Consider the following 14,766-nt stretch of genomic DNA (forward strand, 5'->3'; position numbering starts at 1 on the left):
TCCCAGTATCTCCTAAGTTTTGGACATGCCCAGAACATGTGGACGTGGTTCGCTGGCCCTCCCGCACACCTAACGCACTTGTCCTCCACCCCAAAAACTTTACTCATCCGGGCCACCGTAATGTGGACCCGGTGGATGACCTTGAACTGAATCAGGCTGAGCCTAGCACATTTTGTAGCTGAATTTACCCTACTCAGGGCTTCCACCCATACCCCCTCCTCCATCTCCTCGCTGAGTTCCTCCTCCCACTTGAGCTTCAGTTCCTCTGTCTGGGACTCCTCCCTTTTCATAAGTTCTCGGTAAATATCCGAGACTTTCCTCTCTCCTACCTCTCCCCTAGAGACGACTCTATTCTGGATCCCATTTGGTGGGAGGTGTGGGAAGGATGGGACCTGTCTACGTATGAAGTCACGCACTTGCAAGTACTGAAAGTCATTCCCTCTGACTAGTCCGAATTTCTCCTCCAAGGCCCACATGCTCAAAAAGCTCCCCCCAAGAACATATCGCCCATCCTTCCCACCCCCGCCTGCCGCCACGCTCGGAATCCACCGTCCATACTCCCAGGGGCGAAGCGGTGGTTGTCGCATATTGGAGACAAGAACGATGCTCCCACCTTCCCTACATGCCTCTTCCACTGGCCCCAGATCCGCAAGGCTGTCACCATTACCGGGCTGGTGGAGTACCTGGCCGGCGGGAGCGGTAGGGGGGCCGTGACCAGGGCTGCCAAACTGGTGCCCCTGCACGAAGCCACCTCCACTCACCCCCAAATAGACCCCGTACCCACCATCCAATTCCTTTCCATGGCTATGTTGGCCGCCCAGTAGCAGTTACTGAGGTTCGGCAGCTCCAGCCCCCCTTGCTACGGTTCCTCTCAAGCATCGCTTTCTTCACCCGCGGGGACTTCCCCGCCCAGACAAAGCCCATAATAATCTTGTTGACCCTTTTGAAGAAGGACCGCGGGATGAAAATCAGGAGGCACTGGAAAATAAACAGGAATCTTTGGAGGATTGTCATCTTTACCGTCTGCACTCTCCCCGCAACTGATAGCGGGAGTGCATCCCATCTCCTAAACTCACTCCTCATTTGCTCCACCATCTAGTCAAAGATAGCTTATGCAGCCTGCCCCAGTCTCGTGCCACCTGTATCCCTAAGTATCGGAAACTTTCTCCGACCATCTTAAATGGCAGCCCCTTCAACCTGTTCTCCTGGCCCCTCGCCTGCACTACAAACATCTTCGTCATGTTCAGTTTGTACCCTGAAAACCTGCCAAATTCTCTCAATATTCCGAGTATACTGTCCATCCCAGCCAGCGGGTCCGCTACGTACAGGAGCAGGTCATCCGCGTATAGCGATACCCTATGCTCCACCCCTCCCCTGATCATTCCCTTCCACCCCCTCGCAGCTCACAGGGTTACGGGTATAGGGTGGATACGTGGGTTTGAGTAAGGTGATCATGGCTCGGCACAACATCGAGGGCCGGAGGGCCTGTACTGTTCTACGTTCTATGTTCTGGTCCCCCGGAGTAGTCTAAAGTACTCTGATGTTATCCTATTCGTCCTCACGCTAGCGTTTGGAGCCTGGTACAATAGTCTAACCCAGTCAACAAAGACCTCCCCAAACCCAAACCTTCCAAGTATCTCCCACAAGTAGTCCCACTCCACCCGGTCAAAGACCTTCTCGGCATACATTGCTACCACTACCTCTCTACCCTCCGGGGGCATCATGATCACTTTGAGTAGTCTTCTCAAGTTGGCTACCAGCCTTTAACAAACCCTGTTTGGTCTTCCCCGATCATCTCCGGGACACAGTCCTCAATTCTGAGCGCCAAGACCTTAGCCTGCTGCTTGGCGTCGACGTTGATCAGGGAGATTGGTCTGTATGACCCACACGCTTCCGGGTCTTTATCCCGTTTTAATATCAGTGAAATGGTAGCCTGTGACATCGTCGGGGGTAGAGTCCCTCTGTCCCTCGCCTCGTTAAATACCCTAGTCAGCACCAGCCCCACTACCTCCGAGAACTTTTTATAGAACTCCACTGGGTATCCATCCGGCCCCAGGGATTTACCCAACTGCATGGCCTTCAAGCCCCCCAATACTTCCTCATCTCTGATCGGGGCCCCCAGTCTGTCTACCAGCCCCCTACCCACTTTTGGGAAGGTCAGTCCGTCTAAGAAACGCTTCATCAACTCCGGCTCCCCAGTGGGTTCCGAGGTATAGAGCTTGATGTAAAACTCCCGAAACACCTTATTCAGTCCTGACGGGTCATCCACTCTGTTCCCCATATCGCCCACTATGCTGCCTATTTCTCTGGCCGCCTCCTTCCTCCTGAGTTGCTGTCCCTCGGCGTCGCTGGGAGCCTACCCGTTCTGGAGCATGGCCTGTCTAGTCCGGGGTCGATACCGTGTTGAAGTCCCCACGCATGATCAGCTTGCATGAATCTAAGTCTGGGATTTTCTCCAGCACCCTTTTAATGAAGTCTGTGTTGTCCCAATTTGGAGCATATTCATTCACCAGGACTACCCTCACCCCCTCAAGCCTACCACGGACCATAAGAAATCTACCCCCTCCGTCTGCAATTGCGCCCTCTGCCTCAAATTGAACCCGTTTATTAATCAGGATTGCCACCCACCTGGACTTAGAGTCCAAGCCCGAGTGGAAGACCTGGCTAATCCAGCCCTTCCTTAGTCTGATCTGGTCAGTCACTTTTAGATGCGTCTCCTGCAGCATGATTACGTCCGCCTTTAGAGCCCGCAAATGCACGAACACACGCGCCCTCTTGACTGGCCCGTTTAGTCCCCTGACATTCCAGGTGATCAGCCTGGTTGGAGGGCACCTGCCCCCTCCCTTGCCGATCAACCATCCCCCTTCTTGGGTCCGCCCCCAGCCCATGTATTCTACTGCAATCTTAAACTCCCTTCATCTCAGCCCCAGGACAATGCTGCAGGAGTTCCTCAGGTGAATGTCTGAGGACCATCTAAAGCTACTTTATCAATATCCTTCCCCATTTCCTGTTTGTTCTCAACATGCAGGCTTGGACTAACAAGTAGCAAGCAACATTCACAACATACAATTGACAGGCAATGATCATCTGCAACAAGAGACAATCTCCCTTGACATTCAACTACAGAGACCCCCTCCAGCCCAGAACTGCCATCCACTACTGACAGAAACTTAAAGAGCAGGATCGAGAATTCTCTGGTGATCAACTGAATGCCCAACTCCCTGAAGCCTGTGCACCATCTACACTGCACAGCTAGTGCTATGGAACACTTCCTTTTTGCCTCCAACACCCAAAGAAATGTAATACCGTCAAGGGGTAAGTAGCCTGCTTGATCACCCATACACCAGCTTAAAGATTCACTTCCAACCACCCAAGCAGAATGACAGGAGCATGTACCATCTACATGCATTCTACCTACTCACTGTGGCTCCTCCCACAGTACCTTCCAAACCCTGGCCTCTGCCACCAAGGACATGGGCAACAGGTATATGGGACCACCACAATCAGCTGCCAGTTCCCGTTTAAGGTCAAACATCACACGGAATTAGAACTAAATCACCACTTGTTTTTTGTTGTTGGGTCAAAATCCAGGAGCTCCCTCCATTGCAGTACTGTTGGTATACATGGACTGCAGCAGCTCAAGAAGACAGCTCACCACCATCCTCTCAAAAACAATTAGTTAAGGGCAATCAATGCTGATCTTGCCATTAACAGCCACATCCCATGAATTAATAAATGAAAATTGTATTCCTCAATCCATTTTTATTACCTTAAACACCAATGCAAGAACAATATCAAAATCTCTCAAACTTTTAAAAGGCTATTTGCTTGGTTAGTAATCACAGAAATTAATCAGTAGAATTACATCTGTGCCAGTGCTGTGCTCCAAGAGTCATTTAGTCAAAACCCAAATTTTTGCACCCTTACCATCACATCATTTACCTTGACTCTCTTCCCTAGCCACCAACTCCAGTCCTCTTCCTGGGAACAGGTTTGAGTAAAACCATTCACAACCTGGGTTGTCACATTTGGCTCAGAGATAAACTGTGCCATCACCCAGGCTACATATTTCCATCTCTATAACATCACCTCATCTGCTGCTGAAAACCTCATCATGTCTTTTCTACCTCTAGACTTGACCATTCCAACACACTGTGTTGGCCTGCACTCCCCAACCTCTGTATATTGGGGGTCACCCAAAGCTCTGCTGCCTGTGTCCCTATTCACACCTAGTCCTGTTCACTCATCACTCCTGGTTAAACAATGCCTCAATTTTATGTCATCTTTGTTTTCAAATACCTTCCAAGATCTTCGCTTCCCCCCCACCCCAAAATCGCTAAAATGTCCTCCAATCCCACACCCCTCTGAAATATCTGTGCTCCTCTAATTTTGGCCTTTTGAGAATAAGTTTGTTTTGATAACAGCTTGAACACAATGAGAGTTAAAATCTTTGAATGGGTTTCATGAATGAAAGCTTTTTTCCAGTATCATGTGGATGAATGAATTGTTAAGTTTTTTTCATCTGAACATGGTTCCCGACGTCTGCCCATGGTGGATACTGGGAGAATGGATATAGAGCTGACAAGGGGAATGAGATTGCATTGAGGTTACAAGGTGATGGATGATGAGTAGGTGCGAGGGCTAATGGGCTTAACAATTTCTAAAACAACTGAGACTAGTCCCAGAGAACTGAGGTGTGCCTTCTTGCCAACATGCCATGGTACTCACCCATCCCTGTGGTCACCTACAATCCGCTTCTGACTCATGCTACCTGCCTTGGTAGTGAAAATCTAGCTGCAAGTTTTTGGTCATCTGCCCTAGTATTCACTATTCTGCTTCTATGACACTCGTGAGGTGCCTGGAGTTCATTTATGTTAAAGACAGCTATATAAGTACACATTTTTGTTGTTATCACAGCTCTTCAAGGCTTCAAACTTCTCAGAAAGAACATTACAGCACAGGAACAAGCCCTTCGGACCACCAAGCCTGTGCCGATCCAGATTCCTTATTTAGACCTACGACTTATTGCCCTCCATTCTGTATCCCTCCATTCCCCACCCATGTGTCTATCACGGTACATCTTAAACGTTGCTATCATGCCTGCCTCCACTAGCTCCACTGGCAACACGTTCTAGGCACCCACAACCTGCACATCTCCCCTAAACTTTCCCGTTCTCACCTTGAACCAGAGACCTCTTGTAATTGAGTCTTCCACCCTGTCCATACCTCTCATAATTCTGTAGACCTCAATTGGGTCTCCCCTCAGCCTCAATCTTTCCAACGAAATCAATCTGAGCTTATTCAACCTCTCATCATAGCTAACACCCTCCAGACCAGGCAACATCCTGGTAAACCTTCTTTGCACTCTCTCCAAAGCATCCACATCTTTCTGGTAGTGTGGTGACCAGAGCTACACGCAATATTCCAAATGTGACCTACCTAAAGTTTTATACAACTGTAACATGACCTGCCAACTCTTGTACTCAATGCCCCGGCCGATGAAGGCAAGCATGCTGTATGCCTTCTTAACCACCTTATCCACCTGCATTCCCACTTTCATGGAATTATGGACCTGAACGCCCAGATTCCTATGTCAATGCTCCTAAGGATTCTGCCATTTACTGTATAATTCACACCTGAATTTGATCTTCCAAAGTGCATCATCTCACATTTGTCCGGATTGAATTCCATGAGCCATTTCTCTGCCCAACTCTCCAATGAATCTATATTTTGCTGTATTCTCTGTCAGTCCCCCTTACTATATGCATCTCCACCTATCTTAGTGTCATCTGCAAATATATATATATATATATTATATATATATATATATATAGTATATATATATATATATATATATAACAAACAGTGGTCCCAGCACTGACCCTGTGGAACACTACTAGTTACAGACTTTCATTCTGAAAATCTCCCTGCCCTGTTACTCTCCGTCTCCTGTTGCCAAGCCAGTTCTTTATCCATCTAACTAGCACACTCCGAATCCGATGCAACTTTTCCTTTTGTGCCAGTCTACCATGAGGGACCTCGTCAAAAGCTTTACTACAGTCCATGCAGATGATATCCACAGCGTTTCCCTCATCAATTAGGTTTTTGAGGAGGTGACAAAATTAAAACATGACCTTTCCCGCACAAAACCATGTTGCCCATCACTAACAAGTCCATTCGCTTCCAAATGTGAATACATTCTATCTCTCAGTATCTTCTCCAACAACTTCCCCAACAGCTGCAGTGGAAAAGGCCCAAACTTCAAGTCTTTCTTCAAAATTACAATTTTGCAGGTACATAACATCCTGCTATTATACCTTTTCCAATGATATTATCTCTTTCCTAAATTGGGATGTCCTAAGCAGTATACAATATTGCCACTGGACCAAAGATCTTCTACAATTCAACAGTGGCCTCTTGCTTTTGTATTCGATTCCCCTCAGTACAATATAAAGTTTTCATTTGTCCCTTGTACAGTGTTATCTACTCGCACTGCCACCTTTAAAGGCTCGTTCTTCAACATACCAAGGGACTGTTCACCTCTATTTAAAAATCTTACCTGTTAAGGTACATTTTATTTCCTGTATTTTGACTTCAAGATGGATTAGTTCACATTTCTCTCTATTGGACTGCATCTGTCACTTACCTGTCTGTAAACATCCTCATCACAATTTGTCATATCTCTAATTTCATATAAGCATGTTTTAATATTGCCTGAATATTTCTAAATCTAGAGAATTTATGATTGGTACCAAAATAAGAGAAAGTTGAAAATAAAGCCCTTCGGAATCCAATATTTTTCCAGTTCTTTTATCCATTTCATTCGTTTTTGATCTATCTATCCATTTAGCCACATTCTCCTTAATAATATGTACAGGTCGAGTATCCTTTATTTGAAATGCTTGACGCCGAAAGTGTCTCAGATTCTGGAATACCAAGCTGCAAATGACTATCAGACACTGCTCGGAGTTGCCTATCGGTGCAGAGTCTGATTGGGGGGGGGGGGGGGGGTGGGTAGGCAGCTTCTCTCCCAACAGGGAATCAGGTACCAGGATAACTTTTTTTGGTTCAACAACCTCTAGCTGTCAATTGGAAGGATTCAGCCACAGGAACAATATCAACAGTGCTAGAACAGCCAACAGTGAGGACTCGGAGTTGTGAAATGTCACATAGCTAGCGGATCTCAGGTAAACAACATGTTAATTTTTTACTAGAAACACGATTTCGGCGCTCGAAACTAAGGGTGGATTTCAGAGCTTTTTGAACAAGGCATACTCAACCTGTACTATCTTTTAGCACAATATTTAATACTGTATCGAATAAGTCATGAAAATCTCAATAAACTACATTAACCACATTTTCCTCTTACATCTAGAGAATATTCTGAAGAACAGTCAAGTATGACTTGCTCATTAGAAATCTACACTGACAGGCCCAAATTAACTGACATTTCTCCAACAGTAACTAATTTTGTCTCATATTATATAGATTATGCATCCTACAGACCTCTGGCATAACTTTCCATGGAATTTTGATTTTAGTCAGGCCCTCTTAATTCTTTCTTCAGAATCTTTGGATACAAATATACAAGTGCCAACCATAGACTACATCATCCGCAGCCTAAAGTTAATCCAGTCACTTCAGAGTGACAAAAAATACATCTCCATCTGCCAAGTTGCATGTATTAGCACTTTCAAACATGCTCCAATCTTCAAAAGCATCATTACCTTAATTGATTTTTGAACAGTGATCTTTGCCCCTTTCCCACAGCCTTCCGTTTTTAAAAAGGATGGAAACTCTTTAATTTCACTATACTTGCTTTTAAAAGATCCTAATTTCCAGTAAGCAACTACAATTGCCTTACAACATCCATCGTCAGAAGCTGCCATTGCGTTGCAAGTCCCTAATAAATGACAAAATAAAACAAGATATCCAGCTACATTACGTAACAGAATCTTTCCCATGTGCAACCTCAAATGCAGATTATTTCAGGTTTTAAGAAAATTGATACTGTAACATTTCCTTGGGTCACACACATTGCAACAATATCAATCTTAAAATCAGCAAAATGAGTATTTGTAGATACAGATGGGAAAATAACTTTCAATGTCAGAAAGTAATGCGAGTGCACTACAAACTCGAAGATGACCTCTTCCTAGTGATTCTCAATAGGTTTTCGGGACAGTATGTGAAGGTGCAATTTAGCCAACAGTTAGGATGGCAGCAAAGTTTAACAAGTGACCAGGTGTAACAAGTGACCAGGTGTATCTCAAGTTTAAAGAACTAGGCGATGGCATGGTGACGCAGTGGTTAGTACTGCTGCCTCACGGCACAGAGGACCCAGGTTCAATCCCGGCCCCAGGTCACTACCCATGTGGAGTTTGCACATTCCCGGCGTGGGTCTCACCCCGACAACCCAAAGATGTGCAAGATAGGTGGATTGGCCATATTAAATTGCCCCTCAAGAAATAAGAAAAAAAAAGTTTGGAGAACTGAGCACTCATCACTTTAGTCTCCTGAATAATTTTGACGTGCCATTATATTAACAGCACTTTCTGCAAAGATTTATAACTGAAAGACTGGGTGGGATTTTCCAGCTGTTCCCGTTGGTGGGATTTTCTGATCCCGCCATTGGCAGCCCTCTGCCGTGAATTCCCCGGCAGCAGAGGATGCGTATAACAGGAAAAACAATTGTTGACAACAGCGGGACTGGAAGATCTCTCCGCCGGCTAATGGTGGGCACCTCAACAAAAGATGCAGGGTTTGTGGAAAATCCCTGCCAATGTTTCCCCTTTTTCCACTGATGCTGCCTAATCTGCTGAGCATTTCTAACATTTTCTGTTTTTGTTTCAGATTTCAGTATCTGCTGCATTTTATTTTTCGGCAAGACATCAGATGATAGTATCCTAAAGCTTAAACACATTTAGAACAAAGCTTAGACATGCATTGAAAAGGTTTAACAATTAAGATTCAAATATACTGTGTGATGCTCCTCAGTTGCTTCTGAAAAAGAGGTATTTGGACACCGTCGTCAAATATAGAGATCCTGCTGAACAAAGTTGGGAAAAGCAGAATCAAGGTTACTGTGATACCAGTTTGCCTGATATCAAGATTCAAACAGAACCCTTGATAACTTAGTAGAGTGAAACCAGCACCTACAGATTCAAAAACCAATTACTGAGCAATTTCTTAAAACAGCAGCATCATTAGGCAAACAACTGAAGGTGGCATGTTGGCACAGATGCTTCACAGCGCCAAAGATCCAGGTTCAATTACGACCTCAAGTGACTATGGAGTTTGCACGTTATCCCAGTATCTTCATGGGTTTCGTCCAGGTGCTCCGGTTTCCTCCCACAGTCCAAAGATGTGCAGATTAGGTGGATTGGCCATGGTAAATTGCCCCTAGGTGGGGTTACAGGGAAAGGGTGGGGGATTGGGCCTAGGGAGGGTGCTCTTTCAGAGGGTTGGTGCAGATTTGATGGGTCGAATGGCCTTCTTCTGCACTGTAGAGATTCAATTATTCTGTAAATATGGAGGGGGGGGGAACAAAATGCTGGAAACACTTAGCATGTCAAACCATGTCAAACAGACTTGCAGAGACAGGATAAATGAATGTGTCAAGTCAATGACCTAGCATAATACCAATTAAATTTCAGTTTTTGTTTATGCATAAGGAAGGTAAAGGGAAAGACAACATATTAACTGAGAAAGTCTGGAAAAAATTTGTAATGTGCAGTAGACATCATAGTTACTTATTATTTTGGCCAATAATTATGGAATTATTCTTTTTGATATCGTGGGGTGGTACGGTAGCACAGTGGTTAGCACTGTTGCTTCACAGCACCAGGGAGCCAAGTTCAATACCCGACTTGGGTCACTGTGTGGAGTGTGCACGTTCTCCCAGTGTCTGCGTGGGTTTCCTCCGGGTGCTCTGGTTTCCTCCCACAAATCCCTAAAGGCTTGCTTGTTAGGTGAATTGGACATTTTAAATTCTCCCTCAGTGTACCAGTTACAGGCGCAGTAGTGTGGAGTAGGGGATTTTCACAGTATGCAAAAAAAATCTTTCAACTGCATTCCAAAAGTTTTTGGAATAAACATCATGCTTTACATTGTAAGAGCCTTGTAATTCATGCTGTGTATTCATTTACATGGTATTGAAATTGTGCAAGGTGCATACTTCCTGACCAAAGGGTTTAGTTCCTTCTCTGCAAAAATTCTACATCAACAGTTCCCATTCAATTTTGCAATATTATCAGTCACAGTGCAGTTGCAGTCTTTGCTAACTTGGTAGTTGTGAAAGGAGTGTCTGAAGTCTCTCACCCAACTCCACTGACTTCTTGTACATATAGAAAACACACATGAACCAACTTCCCAGCTTGTCAGAGACATGTGGCAGTTATTTCCTTGTAATCCTCACAGCCCCACATACAAAATGATCGCACATAGTGGGGCAACAATTGCTTCTCAGGATAAGTGTCAATTTTAAAACGACATTACACCTTTACAAATGAAAAGAGTCGGCTAAAAATCTATCAGAGAGCGAATTTTTTTTCACTTCCATTAAATGCAATCATGGAACCAGATATGCCATACAAACTTGTGAAATGGATGGAGTACATCAATCCAAACTTCCTTCTATAGAAGAGAACACTTCAATGTTGACAACATGAACCTCCTCTTTCCCATAAATCAATGCCAGCAACTTATTTGTGAAGACTGAAACAAGTTCCAACTTTCTTAATTCTTAAAATTCAATGTACAATTCAAATCCACCGGTGATATACTCATTTTGTATTTTCACCAAATGTTATTTTTTAAGATATTAGCTGGTACAACTTAGCCTATATTTTCATTTATGACTTGCCAACAAAGTGGTCTTGTGGTGTAGTAGATAGCATCTCTACCTCTGAGCCAGAAACTCCAGGTTTGAGTTTCACCCCAGAACTTGTTAGCCAAGTAAAGTGTGTTCATAGCGCAGCCAAATGAAATGAAATGAAAATCACTTGTCACAAGTAGGCTTCAATGAAGTTACTGTGAAAAGCCCCTAGTCGCCACATTCCAGCGCCTGTTCGGGGAGGCTGGTACGGGAATTGAACCGTGCTGCTGGCCTGCCTTGGTCTGCTTTAAAAGCCAACGAATTTAGCCCAGTGTGCTAAACCAGCCCCTATAGGTTGATTGTCAAACATGAAAATGCATGCAACATACACCAATGGCAGGTGGTAGGAGCAGGAAAGATTCCTGGTCAGACATGTGTTGGAAAGAAAGTTGGAGCCTCTACCATCACTATGTGGAGCTCCAGACTACAGCATGCATGTAAAATGCATGTTGCCACAGTAACTCAGACTCCTGAGTAAGCTGGAGCACACCACCACTTACCAAATATACTATTCAAGTTCTAACATACTCTTGTTAATGGACTGCTAAAAAGTTTAACTATTTTTCTGGGAAATGTGCTGTCATAACCTGGGTTACCCTCAGTCCACACTGATTCCAAGGGCTGCTTCAAAAATCTAGATGCAAAGTGGTACACAAGCCCTCCTTTTAATGTTACATTCATTCCACAGGTGGCAGTGTGTCAGGGCTACTGGTAAATTTCCCCTTATTTCAACTACACTCTGTTACAGTGCAATGCTGAGGTTCTGTTTTACACAGAACTGAGAGAAACATTAAGAGGACAATTCGAGTGTAATCAAAAGACGATATGTTGAATAACTGAAGATAAAGTCACACACATTTAAAAAGTTTCAACTTTTGGAAGAAATAATAGAGTTCCACAACAAATTATGAACAATTGATAGGCCTAGTCGTATTCCAACTCAGTCCAAGTTTGCCTCAAATTCTCACAGCAAGCAGGACATTCATTCTCTGAATAACAGTGTCTGCGATGTTTGCTCCTCCTCGGATGTTGCAATCGGAAGAGGATTTAGGAGGAAGACAAGTGCGAGTGAAACTACATTTTAGAGGGTACTTGGGGGGTGTTTTGGGTTTTCACAAACTCTTCGTTTGACCAGTCTGTTCTTTTAAATATAGATTAGAATAACTAGGAAACTAGTAAGTGCAAGGACATTAAATCAGGGAGAGAAACGGTCACTTAGCAACTGGAAGGCCTGTCTCCCCACCCCTTCCCTTGAAGTACTCACAATCAAGGTGCTTCTTCTTGGGGCCCATCACTTCGTGTGTAGTGGCTTTGCAGGCCGCCTTGGTAATAGCTGAGCCGGTGACACTGTGCTGGGCCGCGGTGATCCGGTCTGTGATCGACTGACCCGACATGATCCAATACTACGAGGCTTCCTCAGGTACAGAGAGGCGACACAAAAAAAATCTTCAGGAAATCCCTTCTCGTCTCGCACCCCCCTCCTCCACACACAAACAAACAAACTATATATATATATATATATATAAGACACTGACAACGAACGTGAACAATTTGAGGGAAAGAGGAGTTTTAAAAATTACACGTTTTCCTCTAAAAAAGCCATGCAAACGATCCACCCCCCTCCCAAAAAAAAACGTTTTTCTTTTTATCCTCGGAAAAGCAGCGTGATTAACCAACAGAACGGATGCGATTTTCACACATGTCTGATTTCGGAAGAGTATTTGACGGGACTGCCGGTGATATTTTCCGAGGGTTAGCGACTCCTCTTCCTCTGCCCCCCCCTCCCACCGCCCGCCCGGCTTTTCTTCCGCCTTCTCGGGCGGGCACTGAGCGCCAAAATGGCGGCGGCGGCGGCGCTGGGAGCTGCTTTGTCAGGTGATGGAAACCACAGGCAGGGATTAAGGTGGAACTGCATCAACTACTCAAAGTAACTCCTTCTCCAACTCAGGTTCGGCTGCCGCGAGCGTGTACTATATTCCGCACAGCAGAACATTTAAAAAAAAATAAAGTGACTCAAGTTTGTTTGCTTTCATTCAGTGTTTCAAATTGGTGGGGACGAGGCTCAATTGCGAATTGGGTCGAGTCCAGTTACTTTTTAAAATGGGACAGTGATTTTGTCCAAAACGTGTTGATAGCCATGCAGCAAGATACTTAGGAATCACAGTGATGGTTTTGGGGGGCGGGTGAGTGGCACCACTAAATAATGGAGGCAGAAATGGCATGTGGTTGCACTGCTTTTCCATCCTTTCCAGTAATTAGGATAATGCTTGTTCTGCACGATGGCTCAGTGTCAATTACTGTGATACTGTATTCAGCTATATGTACAAGTGCATAATATACAGGGTGACCAACTCAGAGAACAGTACAGCACAGAACAGGCCCTTCGGCCCTCGATGTTGTGCCGAGCAATGATCACCCTACTCAAACCCACGTATCCACCCTATACCCGTAACCCAACAACCAGGTTAAAGTCCAACAGGTTTGTTTTAAACACTAGCTTTCGGAGCACTGCTCCTTCCTCAGTCAAACCTGTTGGGCTTTAACCGGTGTTGTAAGACTTCTTACTAGAAATAAGGGACAAACAGACAAAATAAGGGTCAACAGCATGGTGCTGCCTCACAGCGCCGAGGTTCCAGGTTCGATTCTGGCTCTGGGCCACTGTCCATGCGGAGTTTGCACATTCTCCCCATGTTTGTGTGGACTTCGCCCCCACAACCCAAAAATGTGCAGGGTAGGTGGATTGGCCATGCTAAATTGCCCCTTAATTGTAAAAAATGAATTGGGTACTCTAAATTTATTTTTTAAAATGGACACCACCTTAAAATATGGAACACTCGGTCATCCTGATAATATAAGTAAAAGGTCACGTGACCAGTCAAACCATCTCCATTCAGAATCCATGCATTTACTTTCCCAATCTCCCCTAAATAGAATAATCTAACCATGTTTGTTAAATATATTTATAATCTTCAATATGCGTGCATGAAATCTGTTGCTCAGTTGGTTGCACCTTTGAGTCAGAAGATTATAGGTTCAAGTCCTAATCTAGGACTTGAGCAAAAAAATCCAAAACCAGCACTTCAGCCGAGTGCTGAATGAGTAGGAAAAAAAGAACCATTGAGTACTGAATGAGTGTGCACAGTTGGAAGTGCATCTTTTGGTGGAGCCATTAAACCTCACAGGTGCACGGATTTTGAAAAGAACCAGGGGAGTTATCTTTGGTGTAGAAAGTACTGTATATACTCAGCAGGTCTGTATTTTCAGCACTTACTGATTTTTTATTTCAGAATTCCGGCATTCACAGTATTTTGCTTTTATTTTAGAGTCATCCCAGGCAGGATAATATTTATCCTCTAATTAACATTCCAACACAGGTTATCTGGTCATCTCATTGCTGTCTGTGGGATCTTGCCGTGTGCATATTGCATACCGCTTTCTCTACATTATGACAGTGAATACAATTCCACTTTGGGACACCCCGTGGACTTGAAAAGCATGATATAAATGCAAATCTATTTTTCTCACAAACAATTTCTGAAAATATTTTTTAAAATTCAGGTCTATTGGGTTACTCCAGTTCGAATTTACTTTACTTAGAATTTCTTGGAACTTACAAGATTTGACTTTTAAAATGCACATAGAATCAAAGAATGGTCACATCACAGAGGGACGCCATTGTGTCTGCTGGTCTTCTGCAGGAGCAAGTCACTTGTTCTGACCCCCTGCCTGTTCCTGTAGCCCCGCAACCTTTTCCTATATTTTTCCATATCACCAATCAGCACCTATGAAGAATTACTGCTCTTTAGTATTATAATTTCTATGATTAGGGGACAATTCTTGATAACAAGAACAGATTCAGCATCAAATGGGGTCAACAATATAAAGTAACA

General features: G+C 44.3%; 1 protein-coding gene across 12 annotated transcripts in view; it reads right to left on the reverse strand.

Moving 5' to 3' along the window:
• si:ch211-200p22.4 (phosphatidylinositol-binding clathrin assembly protein) overlaps positions 1 to 12,724 on the reverse strand; it is a 176,464-nt gene extending 163,740 nt beyond the window's left edge. For 6 of the 12 annotated variants that reach the window (XM_038775660.1, XM_038775658.1, XM_038775661.1 and 3 more), the window contains exon 1: positions 12,141 to 12,724. In XM_038775660.1, the coding sequence (XP_038631588.1) occupies positions 12,141 to 12,270 (130 nt within the window). In that variant the 5' untranslated portion in view covers positions 12,271 to 12,724. The remainder of the gene's footprint in view (positions 1 to 12,140) is intronic. The other 6 variants (XM_038775663.1, XM_038775659.1, XM_038775657.1 and 3 more) reach the window with 2 other exon arrangements.
• Between the last annotated feature and the right edge of the window lie 2,042 nt (positions 12,725 to 14,766).

Source organism: Scyliorhinus canicula, chromosome 17 (genome assembly GCF_902713615.1).
Source record: "Scyliorhinus canicula chromosome 17, sScyCan1.1, whole genome shotgun sequence".
NCBI classification, from domain to species: Eukaryota; Metazoa; Chordata; class Chondrichthyes; order Carcharhiniformes; family Scyliorhinidae; genus Scyliorhinus; species Scyliorhinus canicula.